Raw genomic sequence first — 24,917 nt, 5'->3', positions numbered from 1 at the left:
GAAAGTGTCTTTCATGGATGGGAGAATGTGAAGAATCTTGAATATTTTTCATAGATAAAGTTTGGTTCATGCCAACTTTTGATGAAAAAGGACGCAGGGTGGTAAGAGATAATTTGGTGTTGGCTAGAGGCATGAACCATGGCACCCTGTTCAAGATGGAAGCATTAAAATTGTGCAATTCTACCAATTTCATTGAACTTAAATCAAGATTTGTTGCATCGTCACTAATTGGTCATATTGAAGAACAAGGCTTGAAAATGTTGGTGATAAAAAATATGTTTGAAGGTATTTGTGTTGGTTTTGACTTTTGTCTACATTGTGTGTTTGGAAAGTAAATTAATTTGAGTTTTTCTATGGGTAGTTTTAGAGTAGGGGATGTGTTTGAAGTAATCCATAGTGATGTTTTAGTCCTATGGATGTGCACTCATTTGGTAAGTCTTAGTATTGTCTCTCCTTCATTGGTGATTATTGTGGATATGCTTGGGTATATTTTCTCGAGAGAAAGTTGAAGGGGTTTCTTGAGTTTAAAGAATTTAAATCACTTGTAGAAAATTAAATCAATAAGGAAATAAAAGTGTTGAAATTAGATAATGGTGGGGTGTTTTGCTCAAGGAGCTTGGGCATCCTACAAGACAACACCCTACACACCACAACAAAATGCGTTTTCTGAAAGGCTAAATAAAACCTTAATGGATTGAGCTAAAAGCCTATTAAGCAGTGCGAGCCAAGGATAGGAATTTTGGGCCAGAGCAGTTTACTTTGTTTTTTTTTCAAAGAGTAGGTCTCCTACTTATGTTCTTGAGAAGACAACATATGAAATGTGGACAAGTTTATTGTGACACATTTAAGTGTATTTGGCTATGGTGATTTATTCATGTTCCAAAGCAAAAATGGTTCAAGTTGGACTTTAAGACTAATAAGTGCATTTTCATTGGTTATGATGCAACTATGAAGGTCTACAAGCTTTGGAATCTGGTGACCCAAAATTTTTTTTACTCAAACGATGCCATATTTAGGGAACTAGGAGTTCTGTCTAAAAAGAGTAATCAAACAAAAAGGAGAGTGGTAGGATCCTTTTTAACACAAGATAGAACAATAAGATGTATTCGATGATGAATATTGAAGTGGACATGATAGTTTGGATGGAGAGGAGGCAAACACATTTCACACAAGCTTTGGAGAAAAATGCGGTGTAGATGTAGTGTGAAGTTCTCCATTGGTAACAACTATTACAAGGTGTTAGAAATTAGGATCTTAGGATGCTCATGTACAAGCATAAATTAACACATTACACAAGATATACATAGGGAAAATCCTTTTGGGTAGAAACCCCATAAAGCATCATTTTATTTAAACACTTACAAATGTAGTCTTATCATAAAATAGACTAGAACCTAGGGACACTTCTCCAATACATCCACATGGCCAATAATACCTCTTGTGCATAGTGTTAGGACTCGCCATAAAGGTCCAAATTCATGCACCTCTCAAATGAGAGAGAACCTCCTTAAATATAGGAGGAAGGGTGACTTAACTAGTCACACCTTTTCAATAACCCCCTTTCATAAATAATCAATAATCTAATAGTTATTAGATTATAATTATTTCAAATGGGATATGCTTATAAAGCATATAATATATAAGGTTTATAACCTTATATTAGAACGTTATATATAAATGTTTATAAGGATGTGACCCCTAATAACATTATGTTCTAATAGAATGTCTATAGGGCAACAAAAGTTACTTGAAAGGTACAGTCCACCAGACTTCAGGTTTGTTTATTCTCTTACTTGTATTGATGATGAACCAAAGTTTATGGCAGAAGATCTCTTCTAAGGAGAACAAGTCTGAAGGAAAGCCACAGAATAGGAGATTGGTGCATTGTAGTAGAACAAGACTGGGGACTTGGTTGATATGCTTGAAGGTGGGAAACCCATTGATTGCAAGTGGGTGTTCAAGAAGTTTAGAGTAGATGGAGCATTGGAAAGGTACAAGGCATGGTTGATGGCAAAGGATTATACCTAGGGGGAGGGAACAAATTGTATTGAGATCTTTTATTTTGTAGCTAAGTTGAAATCCATTGAGATATAGTTGTAAATTTGGATTTTGAAATGGACTAGATGGATGTCAAGACACCATTCTTACATGGAGACTTTAGAAGAGATGTGTGGTTCAATTTGAAGAATTTAGGGTAAGAGGTAAATAAATTCTGATTTGTAAATTGAAAAAATCTTTGTATGGATTAAAATAGTCACCACAAATATGTTATTGGAGATTTGAATCATATGCATTAGAACTGAATTTCGCAAGGAGTCAAGCTAATCATTGTGTGTATTATAAGCAAGTGATCAAGTGTTAATCATTGTTTTATATGTTGATGATATGTTAATCATTGGGAATGATAAAGCATTGATTAGGGAACTCAAGACTTAGCTAGCTAGTAGAATTGAGATGAAATATCTAGGTGCTACAAGATACATACTTAGTATAGAGATTCATAAAGACAAGGCTTATAGGAAATTGTGGATAAGCTAGAAGAAGTATCTAGAGATTGTTATGCGGTGGTTCAACATGCATGATAGCAATTCTATAAGTATTTCTTTACTGGTCATCACTAAGTTGAGTTTGGGATGGTGTCTTAAGTCTACAAAGGTGTTGGAGGACATAAACAATGTTCATTACACAAATGTGGTAGGCAACTTTATGTATCAATGTTTTGTACAAAGTGAGATATCGCCAAGTAGGGGGGTTCTAAGTAGGTACATGCCATACTAGCAAAGAGCATTGGACACAAGTGAAGAGAGTGCTCAAGTACTTGAAAGGATCTTTGGATTATTGTTTATGTTATCATGGCAGTAATGATGTGTGTTAGGTGTTGAACATACAGGGGTTTGTTGATTCTAATTGGATTGGAGATCTAGATAACTGGAGATTAACAAGTAGCTATGTCTTTACTCTATTTGGAGTAGCAACAAGTTGGATAGATAAGCAATAGAAAACAATTGCATTGTCGACTATTGAAATAGAGTACACGGTGGCAACACATGCTTGTAAAAAAGCTATGTGGTTACAAAGACTAGGTAACATTACTGGTTTGAAGTGTCATATAGTATTGAATTGTGATTTGGAGAGTGCAATTTGTTTGGAAAAGAATCTTGTTTATCACGCTTGAACTAAAAATGTGATGTATAATATCATTTTTTAGGTAGATAGAAATTTGGAAAGTACAAATGGAAAAATTGGCACAATATTGCTAAGTTTTTGAGGTGTATGGATGAAATGGTTTTATCCCAGTCTCACATATGAGGTTAACTTTTTGTGATACTATAAGTTCACCTAAATGAATATCAAGTCGAAGAATGTTGGAACTTTGGTGTGCAATCCAATTACAAAAAGTTCTTGGTGTAGTTTCTGGTGGTGGAAGTCGATGAACATTGCTCTACCTTCATGTTGATAGTTTTTTGGTCATAGATTGGTAAATAGTTGTCGTAAGTTGAAGTTAGCAATTAGTTTCAAGTGTTGCATTTTAGCATGGATGCTTATCATAGTTCGGTGTTGCTACATTCCGAGTTGCAAGTCAAATGGAGAACTCACAATTGCACAAATGTAGGTATGTCATTGGTAGCATGTATGATATCGCAAGAATGTTTGTAGCACTATTAGAGTACATGTTGCGATGCCTAGAGGAATAGTGATGTTCTAGGGAATGCCCATAAGCATTAGAAGAAACTAGTAGTAATCAAGTGTTTGTCTTTACTACCACGAGCTAGTGTTTGGCTTTAGTGCAGGAAGACATGTATGTGGTTCATAGATGTGGGTCAACAAGCATTGATTGGTAGTGGTTCATATGTGCAGTGTTTCATTGCTTTACATGTAATACATGACATGCTAAAGACTAACATCGTGGTATGGTCATGAGATGGTTGTATAACTATTGGTATTCTACGTAGCAATTAGTCAATTAGATGGTTAGTATTCCATGAAAATAGGTATATTTATCTTGTGTATAGGTGCCAAGTTTAGATAGAATGAGACCTGTCTAATGTGTTTTATATTGAAGGTGTGAAGTCATGGTTGGAGGTTGTATAAAATTGGTCTATAGATTGGGATTATGTGAAAGTGACCTATTTTATTGGATGTATTTTTCTCGAATAAGACAATTGGTAATGTCCTTTTGCTAGTGGGTTTTTTCTCGTAAGGGTTTCCCATGTAAATTTGTGTGGGGACTCATTTATTATCTCGCATGCTTCCTTTAATGTTAATTTATTTGATCATATAATCTATAAGATGTTCCAATATCCTAGTCTATTAGTTGACTATATCAGGGATTAAATTCTTGACTCTTTGTTAAGAGAACTTGTTGCACATTTGAAGTGTAGAAGCAACTAAAAAACTTGCAAATTCAAACTAGACATTAATACTCTACCAAGTGAAATCAAATAACCCAAGCCTTCGAACAATTGAGAATTTTCACCAAGAAACAAGGTTAGGTTTTTAACAAAATGGAAACTTGGGTGCAACAATGAGGAAGAACTCTAGTAAATGAGAAATAAGAAGGGCAAGGATCTTGAGCAGTAAACATGAATATCATAGGTGAGAATGAAGTGGTAAGAGAAAAACTTGATTTGTGAGCTTGAGTGAGTGTGCTAGCCAAATGAATGTGCAAATGAATTAATAAAGCATCAAATAAGGTTTGTTAAATTTTTTTAGGGCTTACATGCTTTAGCAATTGATGCAGGGTCTTTAGTTGGCTTTTGACATGATCATAGTGATTGTGGGTAGGTTTGCAAAAGTTGCTAAAATGTAAAAAAATTTGGATCTTTGCCTCCTACCTCCCTCTTGGGATTGTAGATTTTTGGCTCATCTTCACAAAAGGTGCCAACTTGCATGCAAGCTTGTCTTCCTCTCCATGACCAAGCAAATCAAGATTTTGAAATTTATGGGTAATTTTGTACAAACTACACTATTGCATGGAGGGTTTGATATTCCGCTAGAATAATGTAAATCAGAGGATTCAAATCTTTTGCATACTTCTACAAAAATTGAAAACATGCATGTAAAGTTTGAATTTTTATTTGTTGGAGTTTTGAAACTTTTTGCAAAGTTTTGTAAAAACTACTCAATTGTATGAAAACCTTGAGTCTTGGTTTAGCAAGAAAATTGGGTTTTCAAAATTTTTGATATAGTTTTCCAAAAATTGCACAATTGCTTGAAAGTTCTAGTTTTTCCTCTTGAGGTCATTGTGAGATTTTGACTTGAGGATTTTTTGGTGAATTTTTTAGATCAATTTTTCACTTGAATCATTTTGTAATTGCCCATAAGTTTAGACTCAACTAAAAATCCATATCAAAAGATTTGAGTAATCTTAGACAAGACCATTTGAGGAACACATCTGGAGGACTCAAATTTTAGTACATTACTACTAAAGAGTCAAAGATGCAAACGAGTTGATTGAAATTACAATTAATGAATCCAACAGGCGATCTTCTTCAAAAGACATGGAGAAGCTCAATTGTACCAAGTCAAATTTAGTAGGCATTTTAATGTTATAATTTTAAAGTCGCTTTTTCTAGAAGTTTGTTTATTATAACATTTAAAGATTTTAAAATGTAAAGTGCCTTTTAATTTCAAGTTAGTTATTTTGTCTTTATATTAGGCAATTTGAGCATTGTTTAGCACTTTTTGGCTTTTTTAACAAGTATTGTGCAAAGAAGAGACAACAAAGATTTAGTGTTCTTGAAGACAACAAAGAATAATTAGACTCAAGTTGATGAAATTTGTGTCTTTGATTTGTTCTTGGGGTTTATATCATTCTTAAGTTTGGTGTGAATCTTGTTCTTCTTATCTTTTCTTACAAACTCTATGGAATTATTTAATTATCATAAAGAACATTTATTCAATCGTGTGTGTTTAGGTTGGCCTTTGCATGCATTCAACTTGATGCACATTCTTTTAGTTTTAAGCTTTTCCCATTTCATCCTTTCCAAGTTAAGAACCCTAATCCTTGTAGATGCAAACAACTTGTACACGTTTGGTAGATGTTGTAAATATCTAGTGGAGGTTTTTGGTTTTCAATAAGGGGAGTCTCCTCTTTGAATAGAGGAGGAACACTATCCCAAGACTGTCGTAAATGGACAAAATACCAATTTTCATGGCGACTTATTGGGGACAAGTTTTGCAATATTGTGTTGCCCAATATTTTTTAATTTTTTTTAATGATCCGACATAACCAACCAATTGTGCAATTGAATCTTGATTGGTTATAGGATTCCCAAGAAGATACTATTTCAGATTTTAATTGTTGTTCTAGTGCCACCAAATTTCAAAGGGTTGCAAAAATGTTGGATCAAGAAGAAGAGAGAGCTGATCTTGCAAGAAGAGCAGCCCAGCATATTGCCCAATAATTCTGGACAATTTGTAATAAGGATTCAAAGAGAAAAAACTAAGGTTCCAACACCAACATCTACACTACCGGGCAATAATTCTTTTACACTTTGGCTGAAAACAGATTCACAAGGGAAACACAAATTGCAGGAAAGGCTGACCCTTTGTTTAATTTGTATCAGAAAGTTGATTGTAAATTTAACTTTGAAGAGAAAAAGAAAATAAAGAAAGCTACTAGGGCTCCTCCAAGTCTTGAGGGAGAAAACAAGGAATGAAGAAACAAGAAGGTAGTGTAAGTTTGAGTACAGCCTTGGTTTTACTTGGAATAATCTTTTCCATAGTTCATAAACTTAGTAAGAATGGTCACAATACCTTGGGGTCATTGCATAAACCCTTTAGCTTTAGGGGCCCAACTTGTTAAGTCAACCAAAGGATCAAGGAATTTTTTTTTCCAAGGTTAACAGGGATGGGAGATAACACCAAACATATATCTAGATTCTACTTTTGACAATGCGTGTGGGTTGGGGGAGAGGTTGGGTGGGTGGGTGGTAGGTTAGGAGTAAGAGCAGTAGTTTCTATTATTCGCAAGTTTGAAAAGTACTAAATAAACTACATGCAATTGCAAGGCCAGCTATAGGAATTTTTTTTTTTATCAATGCGTAACAACTTGAATGAGTTTCTTTTTGAGAAGAAACCAAGTTGCAGATCTAGAAGCTTCTCAAATCCAACCCATGGAAATAGAAGATGATCTCATTATAGCAAGCAAATGGGAAACAATTCACATACTGAAATTATAGCATTCAACCCCCGTGGACCCACGTCTCTAGAAATGGTGAATGACATGATTGCCATTAAGAAACAACTTCTGCAAATAAATCAGGTACCCCCTCTTTAGCAATATTTTCCTTAAAGAAATTATGTGCCTTGTGTTGGCGTTGGAAATAAGCCACACCTGGACCGACGATGGACTGGTCCAAGAGGGGCCAGTAGCTCAGTGGTAGAGCACTCCAGCAGCGTATGGAAGGTCCTAGGTTCGAGTCCTAGCTGGTCCATGTCTCAACACCTTGTACCGACTACTATTTGTCGGTACCAAATCAAAGGCTTGCCCTTGAAGCACCATTTGTGGCCAATAACAAATATGGCATGTGAGTTTCACCTAACAAATGAACATGATGGTTCAACATGCTTGGAATGAATAGGATAATACAAAAGAATACTTAAAAATACAGGTGGTCTGACTCTCCTTGAAATGCATATCTAAGAACTTGATGGTGACTCTATTGTGGGGTTTCTCAAGTATGTCTTTGACTATGATGACCATGATGACACAATCGAGGAATTGAACAGTCACACTTTTTCGGTTTTCATGCTTGGAATTTGGAAGCAAAAAGAAACAAAGGTATTGAGAAGTAGAGGCTCAAAAAGTGTGAAAAGGATCATATACAATTTCAGTAGCCAAGATATACTTTACTTAGAAAAGATTCATACTTTTCACAACTTGTTGATAAGCAACCCAAAATCCTGCGATGACCCACAAGAAACTCAAATTGTTCCTCAAAGCAACCTCAATGTTGAAACTGCTATGACCTTCCACTTTCTTGCTTTGATATTATTGACCATTTTAACAAAACCAAGATTCAAATTTTCCAAACTGAATACTTGAAATGTAATCCTAAACAAATTGACAAGTTGGTCCAATATGTATTAAAGGAAACAAACCAAATCAGCACTTGACTACTACAAACCTCAAATTGTTTCTCAAAGCAACCTCAATGTTGAAACTGCTATGACCTTCCACTTTCTCACTTTGATATTATTGACCATTTTAACAAAACCAAGATTCAAATTTACCAAACTGAATACTTGAAGTGTAATCCCGAACAAATTGACAAGTTGGTCCAATATATTAAAGGAGACAAATGAAATCAGCACTTGACTACTACAAACTTGCAAAGTATCCCTGATAATCCTAACCAACTTACCCCAAGCAACCTTGCTACAACTTGTGCCGTTGGTAATGAAAAACCTAAACAATACTATGTTTCACTTTTAATTGCTGGTTTCGTTTAAATAATTGCATCATTGATTCAAGAGCTTCAGATAATGTGATGTCACCAAAAGTTGCATATGCATGGGGTTTATCTTATATGTAAGAACCTCAAAAGGCCCTCAACTGAGACAACTAATGTTTTGCTGAACCTGTTGCGTTTCAAGTGTGTTCTTTGCAAATAATGACAGCAAATAGAATTTTGACAATCTTAAGCACAAAAAGCAACTAATTGTATTTGCTGGAAATCAATTTATATTCAACAACACTGATCAAACCCTCATTACATCCGTTCATCATTTATTTAATACTCAAATAAAAATAACAAGCAGCTAGAGAAGAACTGATAAATACCAGTATATTCTGTTAAAACCCTTATTTTCCTATTGCTGGTCATGCACAGATTTTATGACAGCAAGCTGCAATTTATTTTAAACTGACCCGAAATACTCGCATGTTAGCCCGATGGAAAGACATTGGCAAGGCGTCCCTTCTGGCATTTGTTTCGGAATTTTTGGACTCCTCCTCAGCAAAAATCGTACCCTTTCAAGGAAGAAAGGTACGGCAGATCAACAAGCTGTACATGCACAAAAGCCCCATTTGTCACACACTTATTCCTGCCTCTGTTCTGACTCTGCAGCTGCAATCAATCTTTTGCATAAAAATTAATAAACCCCTTTCCAATCTGTCCAATCTTGGTTTCTGGATAAAACCAATTGAAAGAGCAAGATCAGCTGATATTTCACAACCTCTGATGCTGTTGCACAAGAATCCCACGTTTCCCTGTACCGATACCTCTGATCACTGCAGAAGAATCTTCTGTTGAAACCCTAGGCCAAAACTCCTCTCAGAGCTCCAAACAAAAATATCAAAACTTAGCATAATGAAAAAGAAGACCTAAAATCTTCTTTAATCTTCTCCATTTAGGGTTGGCGCGATTCCCAAGAAAGGTGCAACTTGGCCTTTAATGATGTTTTAACTTTTATTATTTATTTTTGACTATTGAAGTGTCAAAAATAAATCATCTTCCATTTAATATAAAAACTGGCCCCATCTGATGAGAAATAGACCCTCACTTAAGTTATAACTTAAAGTGACTTTTTAAAACATTAAAAGATTAAAGTTCGCCATTTAATATTTAATTAAAAATAATTAAATATTAATATCTCTCTAAGTATTCATCAGAAATGCTTGCCGTCTAAACTGGAGACTGCCAAACCATAATTTGTCCTTGCCCAACCTACTGGCTATAAATAGCAGGACTGCTAAAAATAGAAAGTATCTCAAACGGAGTCCTGGAGACCTCAAACGAAGACCAGACCTGGTGTGCTTGCTCTGAAGGTGGTGAATCAAACTCTAGAAGACCCTCTACCCAACCTCATCAGCCTACGAGGGTCAGTGATAGGCTAATCTACTCAGCTGACAGATGTCAACTAGAAGGGGACATCACAGTCCGCCCCTCCCGAAATTGCTTGTCCTCAAGCAATCTCAACTCCAGATGGTGTAAAATCTCCTCGCTCTCCCAAGTAGCATCCTCTACCGGCAAATCCTTCCATTTCACCAGGTATTCTGTGATAGTTCGTCTCCTGAAATTCCTCTCCCTGAACTCAATGATAGCCTCAGGTACGAGTATCAACTTTCCCTCATCATCCAGGGGTGGTAAGACAGTGGAAGGAACAATACGGTGTCCCAACGCCTTTTTGAGACGTGACACATGAAACACATTGTGTACTCTGCTATTTGCCGGTAAATCCAACTCATAAGCCACCTCACCTATACGCTTGGTTACTCTGAAAGGGCCATAATATCGAGGCTTGAGCTTCTCTGCTCCACTCCTCCTGAGAGTAGACTGTCGATAAGGCTGCAACATCAAATACACCATGTCTCCTACCTCAAATGACCTCTCTGTCCTCTTCTGATCAGCATATTGTTTTTGCTGATTTTGTGCCTTGGCTATATTTTCCTTAAGAGTCTTCACAATGTCCTGACTCTCCTGTATCATGTCTCCCGCACTAGGCACCCTACTATCACTTAGCAATAAGTCAATGAAACTGGGAGGTTCATACCCGTACAGTGCTGTAAATGGAGTCATCTGAATGGACATGTGGTGAGTGGTATTGTAACAGTACTCACAGAGGTAAATCCACTTCACCCACGCCTTTTGCTGCCCTGAAATATAGTTCCTGAGGTATCCCTCCACCCATTTGTTAACTATCTCAGTCTGGCCATCAGTTTGAGGGTGGTAATTGGTGCTCGGTGTAAGATCGGTCCCACAGAGTCTGAAAAGCTCCTGCCAAAAGTGGCTCAAAAACCGCGTGTCCCTATCACTGACAATAGTCCGAGGCAACCCATGTAATCTGAATACCTCCCTGAAGAATAACTCTGCTACCTGAATAGCTGAATAAGTGGTGGTGATTGGATAGAAGTGAGCATACTTCGTCAAACGATCCACAACCACAAATATGCAATCACATCCCTGCGCTCTTGGTAACCCTGTGATGAAATCCATAGACAAACATTCCCACTTCCTGTCAGGAATTGGAAGTGGCTGAAGTAAACCAGCAGGGTATGTATGCTCCTGTTTATTCTGCTGACAAACAGGGCACTCTCTAACATACTGTAGAACATCCGCCTTGAGCCCTTTCCACGTGAAGTGCTCACGCACCTGTCTGTAGGTTTTGAAAAACCCGGAATGTCCTGCTATCAGTTCATCATGACAGAACCGCAGTACCCTACTCCTCAACTCTGATCCTGGGATCAAGTACACTCTTCTCTTGTAAATGATCAATTCATTTACAACTGTATACCTGCTGTCCACTATTGACCCCTCTATCACACCTGCAGCCCAGCTATCTTTGGCGTACTCTGCCACTATAATATGCCGCCAATCCTTTTGCTATCTGGACCATAGAATTCAGGTGGGGACGACGTGACAAGGCATCTGCAACTACATTCTGTGTGCCTTTGATATAGGAAATATCAAAGTTGTAAGCTTGAAGTTTGCTGACCCACTTTTGTTGCCTGTCATTTAAGTCATGCTGCCCAAGGAAATGTCTCAAACTATTGTGGTCAGTCTTAATGCAGAACTTGCTGCCCACTAAGTACTGTCTAAACTTGGCCAGTGCATGCATTATGGCCAACATTTCCTTATCATAAATGCTGTAAATTCTCTCAGGTCCACGGAGTTTCCTACTCTCATAAGCAATAGGGTGCTTGTCCTGCATAAGCACCGCCCCAATGCCCTCACTAGAGGCATCACATTGTAACTCAAATGACTTCGAGAAGTCAGGTGTAGCAAGTACTGGACATGAAGTCATGAGCTCCTTGAACCTCTCAAAACACTCCTGGGCCTCAGGAGTCCATAAGAAGGCACCCTTTTTCATCAAGTCTGTCAAAGGTGCCGCATGGCGCGAATAACCGTTAACAAAACGGCGGTAGAAACCACATAGGCCCAAGAACCCACGCAACTGAGTGAGGTTCACTGGAGTAGGCCAATCTACGATAGCACAGATCTTCTCGGGATCCATCCGCACTCCCTCTGCACTGATAATATGGCCCAAGTACAATAACTCAGTCATTCCAAGGTCACATTTGGATTCCTTGGCATACAAGGACTCCCTGCTCAGAATGCTCAAAACTGTATCTAGGTGACTGAGGTGCTCCTCCCAAGTACGACTGTAAACCAGTATATCATCAAAGAACACCAATACTGATGTCTGAAGACTTTGTTCATTGTGGACTAGAAAGTAGCAGGAGCATTGGTTAGCCCAAATGGCATAACCACAAACTCAAAATGTCCATAATGCCAACGAAAAGCAGTCTTCTCAATATCCTGCTCACGAACACTGATCTGGTGATAGCCTGATCTCAAATCAATCTTTGAAAAATAACAGGCCCCATGTAATTCATCTATGAGCTCATCAATACGCGGGATGGGATATCTGTTTTTGATCGTCCGCTTATTAAGGACCCTGTAATCAATACACATCCGCAATGTGCCATCCTTCTTCTTCACCAAAACAACTGAAGAAGCAAAGGGGGACTTACTAGGCTGAATATGTCCCATGGCCAGAAGCTCCTGTATGGTTTTCTCTATTTCATCTTTCAGGCGCTTCAGATGTCTATATGGAGTAATCATTATTGGCTTCGCTCCCTCCTCTAGCTCAATGATGTGCTCAAAACCCCTATCTGGTGGCCTCCCTGATGGTATGCCATTGAAAACCTTGCTATGTTTGGTTCTCAGTATCTGAATATCCGGATGATATTGAACTTTTTGAGCATCCTGCTGTATGGGCATGATCATACACTCTGCTGCCCACTCAATCTGATCATGGCGTACAAGCCTCTCCATCCGCCTGAGTGTAATCATTCTGAAATTGCTATCCTTAATCGCTTTCAGCACATGTGTTTTCTCATCAATGGTGAAAGACATCTCCATCTCCTGCAAGTCAAGTGTAAACTTGCCTAGTTCATGCAACCACTTCATACCAAGGACCAAATCTGTGTCTCCCATCTGAACCACATAGAAATCAGTCTTGAATTCATAATTGTTTACACATAATGGGAGTTGTGTGATCATCCTATTACACTTTAAAGTGTAACCATCTGCCACCCTCACACGAATGCCCTCAAACTCCTCTGTTTGGATTCCTCTCTTCTCCACCAACCTGGCATCAATAAAGTTATGTGTGGCTCCGGTATCCAGCAGTGTAATAACTTTCTGACCAGCAAGTACTCCTCTCATTCTAAATGACCCTTCCTGCTGAATACTCGTGAGAAGTGCCTCCTTAAGGTGCTCATCACCTTCTGCATCCATTTTGTCGAGTCTCGGAGGACCCTGTGTGTCATCTTCAGCCTCTAAATTCTCATAACCAGCAAGCTGACCTTCATGATCAGATTCAGAATCTTCATAATATGTCCACATTACTCTGTTTGCCCTGCCCTTAGGCCTCAAAGGACAGTCATGGTTGTTATCATATGGACCTTTGCAATAAAAACAGAGTTTCTTTTGCCTTAAATCGTTAAGTGTCTCCCGATCTAAGGGAGGGGCTGCTGGCTTTGGCTTGTAATCATTTCTAAAGTCTGATTTTTCTTTCCCTTTGCTGAAATTCCTATTATCTTTGAAAGATGTTGATCCTTTTGTCCCAAATTTATTTTGAGTGGCTGTCACATCCATACTCTGTGCCTTTTTAATGGCGAGTAGAAGTGTTGGGGGATCAAATGCCTTTACCCAGCCTCTCAAAGGCTCCATGAGCCCCTCTATAAACAACACTACTAATCGCTGATTTGACATGTTATTTACCATGCATGACAGCTTCAAAAACTTTGAAACATACACCTCCAAGTTCCCTGTTTGTTTCAGCTGTGCTAACTCCCGGAAGTATGACTCAGGGTCTTTCTTATCAAACCTCTCAACTAACAAATCAGCGAACTCCTGGTAGGTGGTAATCTCATCATGTTGGAGAGTGATGAGTCCATTATGCCACCACTCATGTGCAGTACCGTTCAAGTGTAAGGTTGCAAACTTAATTGCATCCCTTTCAATCATGGGTCTCAGTGTGAAGTATGTATCCAATTTATGGATCCAAGATCTAGCTGTAACTGCACCGCTGCCATCATAATAAGGTAGGGTGAGCTTGCTTGTGGCAAACTCAAGATCTCTATGTTGGGAATGAGGCCTCTTCTCTTGCCTGTTTCTCTCTACCTCCCGTTTTTGCCTCATGAACTGATCAAAATTTAGATTCGGCCTCACATCAGGTGGAAAAAGACTCCACTCATCATGTACCGTCATAACATTATCAACAAAGACAGGTTCTGCCTCAACTCTGGCAACATCCTCAGGTTCTTCTGCCAAAAAATTAGGCCTTGAAGGCTTGTCAACTGTGCGTGTAGCTACCCTGTGAGGTCTAGGAATATTGGCTACACTCCTATGGTCCTCTAGTTCTTGATTGTTTCAGTTTGGAGGATTCATACATTCCATCATGGTGGTGAGTGCCTGTAAAGCCTGAGCAACCTGCTGCTGCCTAGTGGCCATAGTCCTAAAGAATTCTCTTGTCTCCTCATCCTTAGCTCTGTGACCTCTGGTTGGACTGCCTGTATGCCTTTCACCCATGGTATCTAACTGCTTGTTAAAACTCTGTTCTCCTTCACGAAAGGCTCTGCTGCGTGTGTAATACCTGTGTGAACCCGTTTCCTGCGACTGCATGTAATTGCTAAACCCTTAGGATGGCAGGATTTAGCTCTGATACCATTGTAAGAACCTCAAAAGGCCCTCAACTGAGACAACTAACGTTTTGCTGAACCTATTGCGTTTCAAGTGCGTTCTTTGCAAATAATGACAGCAAATAGAATTTTGACAATCTTAAGCACAAAAAGCAACTAATAGTATTTGCTAGAAATCAATTTATATTCAACAACACTGATCAAACCCTCATTACGTCCGTTCATCATTTATTTAATACTCAAATAAAAATAACAAGAAGCTAGAGAAGAACTGATAAATACCAGTATATTTTGTTAAAAACCTTATTTTCCTATTGTTGGTCCTGCACAAATTTTATGACAGCAAACTGCAATTTATTTTAAACTGACCCAAAATACTCGCATGTTAGCCCGATGGAAAGATATTGGCAAGGCATCCCTTCTGGCATTTGTTTCGGAATTTTCGGACTCCTCCTAAGCAAAAATCGTACCCTTTCAAGGAAGAAAGGTACGGCAGGTCAGCAAGCTGTACATGCACAAAAGCCCCATCTGTCACACACTTATTCCTCCCTCTGTTCTGACTCTGTGGCTGCAATCAATCTTTTGCATAAAAATTAATAAACCCCTTTCCAATCTGTCCAATCTTGGTTTCTGGATAAAACCAACTGAAAGAGCAAGATCAGCTGATATTTCACAACCTCTGATGCTGTTGCACAAGAATCCCATGTTTTCCTGTACCGATACCTCTGATCACTGCAGAAGAATCTTCTATTGAAACCCTAGGCCAAAACTCCTCTCAGAGCTCCAAACAAAAATATCAAAACTTAGCATAATGAAAAAGAAGACCTAAAATCTTCTTTAATTCTTCTTCATTTAGGGTTGGCACGATTCCCAAGAAAGGTGCGACTTGGCCTTTAATGATGTTTTAAATTTTATTATTTATTTTTGACTATTGAAGTGTCAAAAATAAATCATCTTCCATTTAATATAAAAACTGGCCCCATCTGATGAGAAATAGACCCTCACTTAAGTTATAACTTAAAGTGACTTTTTAAAACATTAAAAGATTAAAGTTCGCCATTTAATATTTAATTAAAAATAATTAAATATTAATCTCTCTAAGTATTCATCAGAAATGTCTGCCGTCTGAACTGGAGACTACCAAACCATAATCTGTCCTTGCCCAACCTACTGGCTATAAATAGCAGGACTGCTAAAAATAGAAAGTATCTCAAACGGAGTCCTGGAGACCTCAAATGAAGACCAGACCTGGAGTGCTTGCTCTGAAGGTGGTGAATCAAACTCTGGAGGACTCTCTACCCAACCTCATTAGCCTACGAGGGTCAATGATAGGCTAATCTACTCAGCTGACAGATGTCAACTAGAAGGGGACATCACATTATACTACACCTCTCAGTAAATGCTATTCAATAGAGTCTAAGCAGGTGTCCCACATTAAACAAATAAAATATGCACAAGCAACTTTGATAGAACATCTACAAAAGAGGGTGAAGATGCCCATTTTGGTAACTGATACACCTATAAGATAGAAAATTGAGTTCTACAAAAGAGAAGTGTTTTTTTAGATCTAAACTTTCTACTACATTCAGATGAATCATATGTTACTTAACAACCCAATTTATCCTTTTTATGAAGTTTTTACAATCTGGAATTGAAACTTATTTATACAGTTTCAATGCTATTTTCCAATTCTAATAAACTGATAAGAATATCTATTTCTGTACAGAAAATTACAACTTGGTAATATCAGAAATAGAAAGGACTAGTTATAAAGATGCTTTTGTAACTTGTTTGAACCCCCTGCCACAGATACCAGTGCCACGAATGGACTACATCCCGGCACACTGTTGTCCCGTACGGACAGAAAACAGATAGTAACATGATGGAGTGAAAATCTATATTTGCACAAATAAAAGACTATTACCAACATGGTATACCAAAAAACACATCTATTTGAAAGATAAAAATATGTATACCAAGATGATATAGGGCAAGATGAAATAATAAAATAAAGAATGGACATCACCAGATTATCGCTATTTGAACTCCAAATAACCTACACACAAAGGAGGAGGAAAATGTTGGGTGGCTATTTAGTGGCTTGCCTCAGTCAAACCCCCATTTTGGCATTTCTACCTCCACAAACAGCGAGATTGGATTGAAAGATAAAAAGATATCTTAATGAAAAGAGATTTAAGTAAGATGTAATGCAAAAGATTAAAATTTAGTTTTGATTATAATCATAATATCAGAGATATAAAAAATGCTAGTGCTAGAATACCATCCATAATGATAAGGTAGTAACAAGTTGGAAAAGGATCACCTGGAAACTGTTAAGGGGCCTCCAAAATGCAAGAGCTAGAAGAACAATTTGTCCATGTGTATCATTGTTGGTCATCGAGCTAAATTCATTGTCAACAACATGGGGTTAATTACTTGATTCCTCAACAGAGGAGGCTCCATAAGGGATTCCTTTTTAGCTCCACTTAGAAATTTGAGAATTTATAGATATGGCTTCCATGTTGCAGTTAGAAATTTGAGCATTTATAGATATGGCTTCCTTCAATTTTGGAATGCTATGCAACAAATCTATTACCTTTACAATAACTATGGTTTGCAATGCTTGCCTTGCATTAGCCTTGTCCAATCTGAGTTTCCTCGTAGCGGTTGCCTTTGCATGGGATTGTTGCATTTCTTTTGTCATTTGCTTCCCATACTCTGCTTTTTTTCTGCTAATCATTGCTTCTCTATTGGTGGTCCAAGTAGTCTGCCTTTCTTGTTTGAGATCTCATTGTTGGCTTGCTTTGGACAATTACCATCTCCATGATCATCGGGTCAACACAATTGACAGAGAAGTCCAAAAGTCCCTTGATTGGTAGAGCAATTTCTTGTGAAATGTCCCCACTTTTTTGTATTTTCAACATTGTATAATTGCTTGGCCTTGGCCATCACACTCTATTTGTCACCTAGCTCCACCTACACTTTGGTTGCAATATCCACCAAGTGATGCACTTGTAGATGTGTTCAGGCAAGTATTTGGTGTTGATGGCTCTCCTTGAGAAAAAAATACTTGGGCATTCTTCTTTTTAGATTGTATGGGCACTTCGTAATTGAATGGCCTATGACTTGACAAATTTCACGAAACATCTTCTTTGGACAATTAGTTTTGGTGTGACCTATTTTATAGTTGATACACCAAAGTTTTTATCCCTCTTATTTCATGTCCTTTAACTCTTTCGTCATTCTCAAGTCTCATGTCTAAGAACCTAGTTTTATTTTGACTCATAATCACTTGAATCAAAATCATCTTTGCTTTCCCTCGAGTATGAGGATCTCTTGGTTTTGTTCTTTATGTCCATCGCCATGTATGCATCCTCATACAATGAGGGAGGTATTATTTTCATCTTCTTTCACAGTGATGTTATTAACACTTTGATGAACCATTGCTTTTTTAGCCCATCAATGGGTTCCTTCTCCAATCTCGTGTAATTTCTTGAGCCTTTTGTTATAGTCGTAACATGCATTTTCATGTTTACCTTGTTGGGTAGTGTATAGTTTAGTGACAATCTCATTGTTGATCCTCAAGAGTTTGAAACATTGCTCAAATGCTTTCCCTAGCTTGTCCAACATAGGTGCACCAACTCTTTGCAATGTGCCAATGGTTTGTTTGCCCGTTCATAGTCCATATAGTAATACATTTTTTTTAGTGTTTTATAAGGTCTTTAGATCCATCTCTGATGAACATCAACACTTCCTACCTTTCAACGTTAGGATTTGTCAAAGGAGTAACCATTGCTTGATGTGGCTACTATGTCAAAAACTTTCTCAGGAAGTTGTGTTTGAGACATTCCTTCATTCTTTGAACACTTCTAGACATGTCTAGACCTTCAACCCTTTCAAAGACTTAAGTGGTCCAAACATTTACTACCACCCTTAAGTGTCTTAGGCTCGAGTTCCTTGATCAACAAATCTTTGATGCCTTGGAGGATCGCTTAATATGCTTCCTTCTCTTTGTTTGCGAGGATATCTTGAGACTCCATTTCGCCACAAAAACTTCCCTAATCTAGAGGGGACTCAATTAACTTTGAAGATTTAGTTATTTCCTCCAACCAAACTTGACTCACAAGATCAATGCATGCTTCTTTAGAAAGGAGGAGTTGCTTGGCAACCTTGACCCACTCTTCCTCCATATGCTAGGCTCTTGGAGATTTATAGTCATTTGGATACCCTCATCAATGTCACAAGACTCAATGAGCCTTGAGGTGGGTAGAGCAAATCGAGGCTTAGGGACTCAAGACCAAGAAACCCTACAAGTCTAGTTAGACTTGCTAAACCCAACAAGTCCTATTGTTAAGACTCGGTTAGTTCAAGATTTAAAAAAAAGAGTAAAAAATTTGAAAACATTTGAACATAAAAGCATGAAAGTCAAGCGTTTTTTGAAGAGTTTGGAGGATTCTTGGAGGTTGGTTAAAAGCAATGAAATTACGAAAAATGATTGCCCCTCAACCTTGTTGGGGGTGCTGCCAGCCCCAAACCCTTGCTCTAGTTTTAAAAAGCAAAAAATAAAAATCATTTTGGGCTATGCCAAATGGAAAAATGACATTTTTTTATTCTTTAAACTTTTGCCCAATTAAATCCTCAGTAATTGAATTACGTTTATAATGTCACTTCGCTAACTCAATCCCTTTCCTAAGTAATTCTCCTATAGCTGTAGCGGAGTATTTGTACACTTGTTTGAGATACAAGTGGACGACTCCACATAGAGATAGCAAAAACTAGGCTAAGCAATACAATCTCCTTTTTACCATCATTCATGACTTCATATTGTGATTTTTGCTTTTGATGCCATGGATATCATAATCCATGAGTTTTATATGCCTAAAACACTTGCAATATTTATATATTTAAAAAAAAATGGTTTCTTCAGGTAAAATCCACTTTTGTAATCTTGTAATTGATGTATACTTGTGTACGTGATTAAAGTACTTCTATTGATTTGTTTATTGTGTATTTAAAGTTTATTTATTGAAGGATGCATGATAAAAGCTTTAAATTCTTAAAAATCTCTATATCTTGTGGTTCAATTTGCCGAATCTTGGCCAAGCTTAAGGCCAAGTCCAAGTCCAAGTCAAAAATCAGCTCGCCCAGTTTGGGCCAAGTCCAAGTCCAAGTCAAAAATCAGCTTGCCCAGTTTGGGCCAAGTCCAAGTCGTGTAACATTGACTCTCATGCCTTCTCAACTTTGGATTCAATTCATGCTTTGACTTCAGCTCCGTTGACATAATAGTATTGATAGATTTCTAGAGTCTGATGCTTCTTTCAGCCTCCTTTGTTCTTGTTGTTCTACCAGTCAGAGGGATTGTCTAACTTCATAATCTTACCTTGAATATGCTTTGATCTTCTCCTGCCACCTTTGTTTTGTATTAGTTGCATGAATTTTGTCAATCTTTACTGTGGTTATCAATAGGTATTGACCAATGCTGATTCTTTATGAGTATGACCTGATTTCATATAGGCAATGTTACCAATGTTCACTCATTTGTTTGATAAGACTAGCAATTGCATAAATGAACATTAAACACAATGTATACTAGATTGAGTAATGGACATATAATAGTCTAAGTTTTATTCATGTGGACTTCTTTACATATAGGTAGACCAAGGATGATCAGCCAACAGTCAGAAGTCCTTTCCCTGACCATGAGAAGCATATTTGAAGTGCCTGACAGATGTCAAATAGAACGCAACCATCAGAAACCACTTACAACTAATTCCTAGGGACTACCTAGAAGTCAACAAGTAATTAATACATAGTTGGGTACAACATAACAGAACAAGTTAATTTATTAGGAACTAAACAACGTAGTGTTCTGTCCAGATTGCCAATCAAATCTGGATGAAAATGCTTCAAGCTATATGGAAGGTTATATTTTAGGAGTTACTATTAAGGACGAAGAGCCTCGGATGACTATGTTAGGTTTATTGGTCTCTAAATAAGCCACTGTTCAATATGTTTACAGTGCTTCCCTTAAGATTTGAGTACTATCTGTTCATGAAATACTTCAAGTTTTGCATGCTTGGTTCTCGCCTTGAGGGGTAACCTCAGGTATAATGTATGTAGTATTTCACAATGAGTCAGCTTTTTATCTTATGGTGTTCTATCATTATTATTTGTTGAATTATCTGCCATTGTCTTTTGAACCATTTAGAATGGATACACCCAAAAGGAGACTTATGTTTGTTGCAAATAGAATGCTCTGTTTCGGCTTTCAAAGAACCAAGACACTTTTTATGCACAAAATCCAAGATATCCTTTTCATGTTTCAACTAGTTTTTACATGGTTGAACTAGACTGAACATTTTTTAAGTTAACAACCAAAGCTCTATATTTCTTTCTATCTGATGAGCAATTTGCTAATGAATTTGACAGTGTGGCAAAGGCTGGAAAGGGAAAACAATGATTTTTTCAGGAAGTATTATATATGGCTAAAAGTAAAAGAGCAAATTTTGCTATTCAATCATCTGCTTGAGCAACAGCACCAGGTCATGGTAATGGAAAGTGCACTAGGTACATCCAATTTTCTAATGTCTGCAAATATTGAGATGCACTCAAATCCTTCCAAGTATTTAAACCTTTATAATAATGTCTATATGGTCATATTTTATGAACTTGTAAGGGTGGATGCTGTAAATAATTTCCATAAATACAAAACACAATAGGTACTGAACTTCTATTTTATAATTCTTAGGTTCTGTTCGACAAGATTTGCCAATGTTTGAATGGGATAGTTACTAATGTTGCACAATTTGAAATATTGTGTACTTTTATTACTAGATTTTCAACAATCACAGCTTCAAACAAACATGCAGCCTCATGTTGTTTCCAGTGAGCTTGCTAATCAGCTTATGCAACACAACATACATTCATCCCATGTGCATATTGGAGCAGAGTAGGATTCCTTTTTTTATTTTTCCTTTTTCCTTTGTTCTACTTAAATTCCTGAATTGTAATTTATTTTTCAAATCTGCAAACATGATTGTGAAACTGACAATATATCAATTGCAGTAGCAAGGTAGACAGGGTCACAGAAAGGCCTACTCCCATGCATTCATCCATATTTGATTCCACATCCATGAGTAACGTGGATTTCAATCAAGGTTCAGCAATGTTTGGGAATGAAGCTTTCTTCTCTAACCCATCAATGCTATCGGGTACTCCATATACAAATCGTAATATGGTTGATCTCAATGGGGATGGATTCTTACATATGGGAAGTTTGGAAGGTATGCCAGGAACCACTGGTCAGTCTTCCATAGACAGGAGTATGTCAGACTTGAGGACAGTGTTCCAACCTAATCAAGGTACAGTATAATTTTCTTATTTTCTTAATTATTAGAGCTTGTTACATTATTTTTTTAATGGAAACATTTGCAACTTATGAGACCAAAGAATTTTTCTGAGACCAAACTTGTGAACTTCAACCTAACCAATTACATTATTCCAACATATCGAAAACATGAAGAAAAATTCTTTTTTCATCTCACCTGGGAATTCATGTTATGTATTAACTAGTTTTAGCACTTCCATGCCTTGCAGGGAGTTTTTCTGGTCCCTCATTTTCGTCTTCCAGTATGGGTCCTTTTTTGAGTACTCCCTTTCAAAATACAGGCAAGTATTTTATCAGATTATTATTCTCATGATTTTTACAAACTTGATTAATATATGACATGTTTCTAACATATGATTTTCTTACAGGTGAGCGCAGAACTGTTGGACCTATCGCAGAGCCTATGTATGATTCATATGAAGATAAGGTATTAGAGTTATCCTTGTTTATATGACATGCAATTCAGCTGTATTTTGTGAAGCTGAAGTTAGACTTTGTAGACACGTCTCTAATTGAGTGTATGTTTGTATACTGTCAAGAAGAGGCTTTATGTTCATTTCTGTTCGTATAGCATTAGTGTTCAAGGGCTAATGGTTGAACTTGAGACCACACATGTTAACCTCGCAAGGGGTCTTACATGTTATCACCTGTCTGACACTGGACATAACACTTCTTGTCCAGTTTACAATGTACGTGCATTAGGCAAAAGCATATAGTCAATAAGATTTATATAGTTTTATGATGCATTGTCCTCTCTTCTGCAGACAGCTGACTCAATATTTTGTAGCTTATTCAAAAGGCATATCAGCATGGAGTTTACTTACATTACATCCAGCCTAACCTCTCATGTCATGTCAACCACAAGCCTCAAGAAATTTAACACAAGATAGTAAATAGAAATCAAATGTCTTGTATGGGTTGATTTAATCAAGCTGCACTTTACAACTGAGACTGAAGTACTTCCCTTCTCTTTCAGCATATGTAGAGGAAACAACTGATGAATTAAAACTTATTATGATAAAGAATTATTGCATTCGTTGTGGGCTAGTACAACAGGTCACCATTGTATAAGATCCTTAAAAACTTTTAATTGAATAGCTTACAGACAGAATTTGTAACAGGCAAATTCATTCTCATTTTTTTATTATTAGCATTTCACATTGTTTTATTACAATCTTCAATAATATTTTGCATTCTTTTAACACTTTCTAAATAGCACTCATTTAATTGTTTGTAAAGAAGTCTTGGTTGTATATAAATGTCGGTTTATGAGTTGCTTAGCATCATTGTTTAAAGAGCAGAATTCGGTATTTTCTATGATATCCTTCAATTATAATTGTCCTTTTTAACATGGAATCTTTATTTTCCTTTCACAAATAATAATATCTCTGTTTCTGCAGGATTTAGACGATTACATACATATGGTCCAAGGAAGGCAACAATGAGAACAAGATTGTGTACTATAGGTGGGCAACAGATTTGAGGCAGTGGTCCAAGAAAGATGGCAACGAGGACAAGACTATGTGAAATAGTTTGGCAATCGTAGTGGAGAGAAAGAACCCCAACATTGCCTAATGCAGTCTGTAGAAACACATTCTTTTCTAGACTAGAATCAATAAATCTATTCATTGGCTTCTTCCAGAAGAAAATAAGTCTCTTCACCGCAAGGCGGAGATCATACTCTTTGTTTAATAAGCAACTATGTTGCCAATCCTTTTAGTTTTAACAACACCACCTTGAAGCTGTAGCCCCATCTTGTACTATACCACTGTGGGAAGTTGGCCATGTAATGTCTGAAGAGTTAAAACTACAGAAATCTTACTGATACTACCTTCAAAGCTCGTGCTCTAGAATCCTTGTTTAATATGCTACTTGCATTTGTTTGCCAATACATAGAGAAAAGTGAGATGCCTTCCTCCCACCAAAAAGCATATTCTTGTGTATATAGGTATGTGGATCTAGTTGAATTTACTAGATGGAGCATTGTATGGATCATGTTTTCTGAACACCCTAATTTTTTTTGCCAACTATAATTTTTAGGAACACTCCTAGTCAGGTGTACACCATCTTGTGTATGACGAGCAAAATCAACATGACGGGACTAAAAGCATGGAAGAACTTGAGTATACTAAATATATGTTTTAGAGTTGACCTCTTTGGTTTGTTAAATGACGTTTTAGCATCGCAAACTGTTTGGATTCACATTTCAAAAACATCACCACTTCGTCATAGAGTAAGACTGATTGAATGATTTACAGCATGATTGACTTGCAAGTGAGATTGAATGATCTTAATTTTGATTTGCTATGGGATCTGATATATATAAATGAATTAATATGGTTATGGATTTGTATACCTGTATTGTTAGATAACATCTAATGCCACATGCATGTGGAAGAAACAACTACAATCTAGGTATCAGGATGATAAACTAATTGCACATTCAAAGGAAGGATGCATCACTCTTTCCATATGCATGAATGAATGCCAGTATCAAACCAAGAACAGTGCGTTTTTTCCCGAATGTTCAATCACTTGACTGAATATTTGGATATTTTTATATAACTTTTAGTGTCTGGGATTTATGACGGACAAAAGATAACCTCTTCATGACCCTGCCAAAACTATTCCACCCATTTTCATGTTTACTTTGTAAAAAAAACAAATTTCAGCACTTTCATTTCTCTGTGGGTAATTTAAGTGTTTGTTGTAAATCGAAAATGTTATTTTTCTCATTTCCATAGATATTCTTATATTTACTTTTTGCTTGTTGGGGAAATATATTGAAGTAGCTGTAGAGAGTTTGGTTTTGGTTCGTCTCATTTTAAAGAAATTTCGGCTTTGGTAGGGTTCTGTAATATTTTTCCTACAAAC

The 24,917-nt window shown here is 37.1% G+C and overlaps 1 protein-coding gene across 5 annotated transcripts in view; it reads left to right on the top strand.

Moving 5' to 3' along the window:
* LOC131053732 (uncharacterized) overlaps positions 1-24,212 on the top strand; it is a 31,988-nt gene extending 7,776 nt beyond the window's left edge. For 4 of the 5 annotated variants that reach the window (XM_057988361.2, XM_057988358.2, XM_057988362.2 and 1 more), the window contains 6 exons: positions 21,086-21,223; positions 21,491-21,605; positions 21,722-22,017; positions 22,253-22,324; positions 22,412-22,470; positions 23,444-24,212. In XM_057988361.2, coding sequence (XP_057844344.2) covers positions 21,086-21,223; positions 21,491-21,605; positions 21,722-22,017; positions 22,253-22,324; positions 22,412-22,470; positions 23,444-23,488 — 725 coding nt within the window. In that variant the 3' untranslated portion in view covers positions 23,489-24,212. The remainder of the gene's footprint in view (positions 1-21,085; positions 21,224-21,490; positions 21,606-21,721; positions 22,018-22,252; positions 22,325-22,411; positions 22,471-23,443) is intronic. The other variant, XM_057988363.2, reaches the window with a different exon arrangement.
* The last annotated feature ends 705 nt before the right edge of the window (positions 24,213-24,917 follow it).

Source organism: Cryptomeria japonica, chromosome 6 (genome assembly GCF_030272615.1).
Source record: "Cryptomeria japonica chromosome 6, Sugi_1.0, whole genome shotgun sequence".
Taxonomy (NCBI): Eukaryota; Viridiplantae; Streptophyta; class Pinopsida; order Cupressales; family Cupressaceae; genus Cryptomeria; species Cryptomeria japonica.
This window is presented reverse-complemented; position numbering and strand designations above follow the sequence as displayed.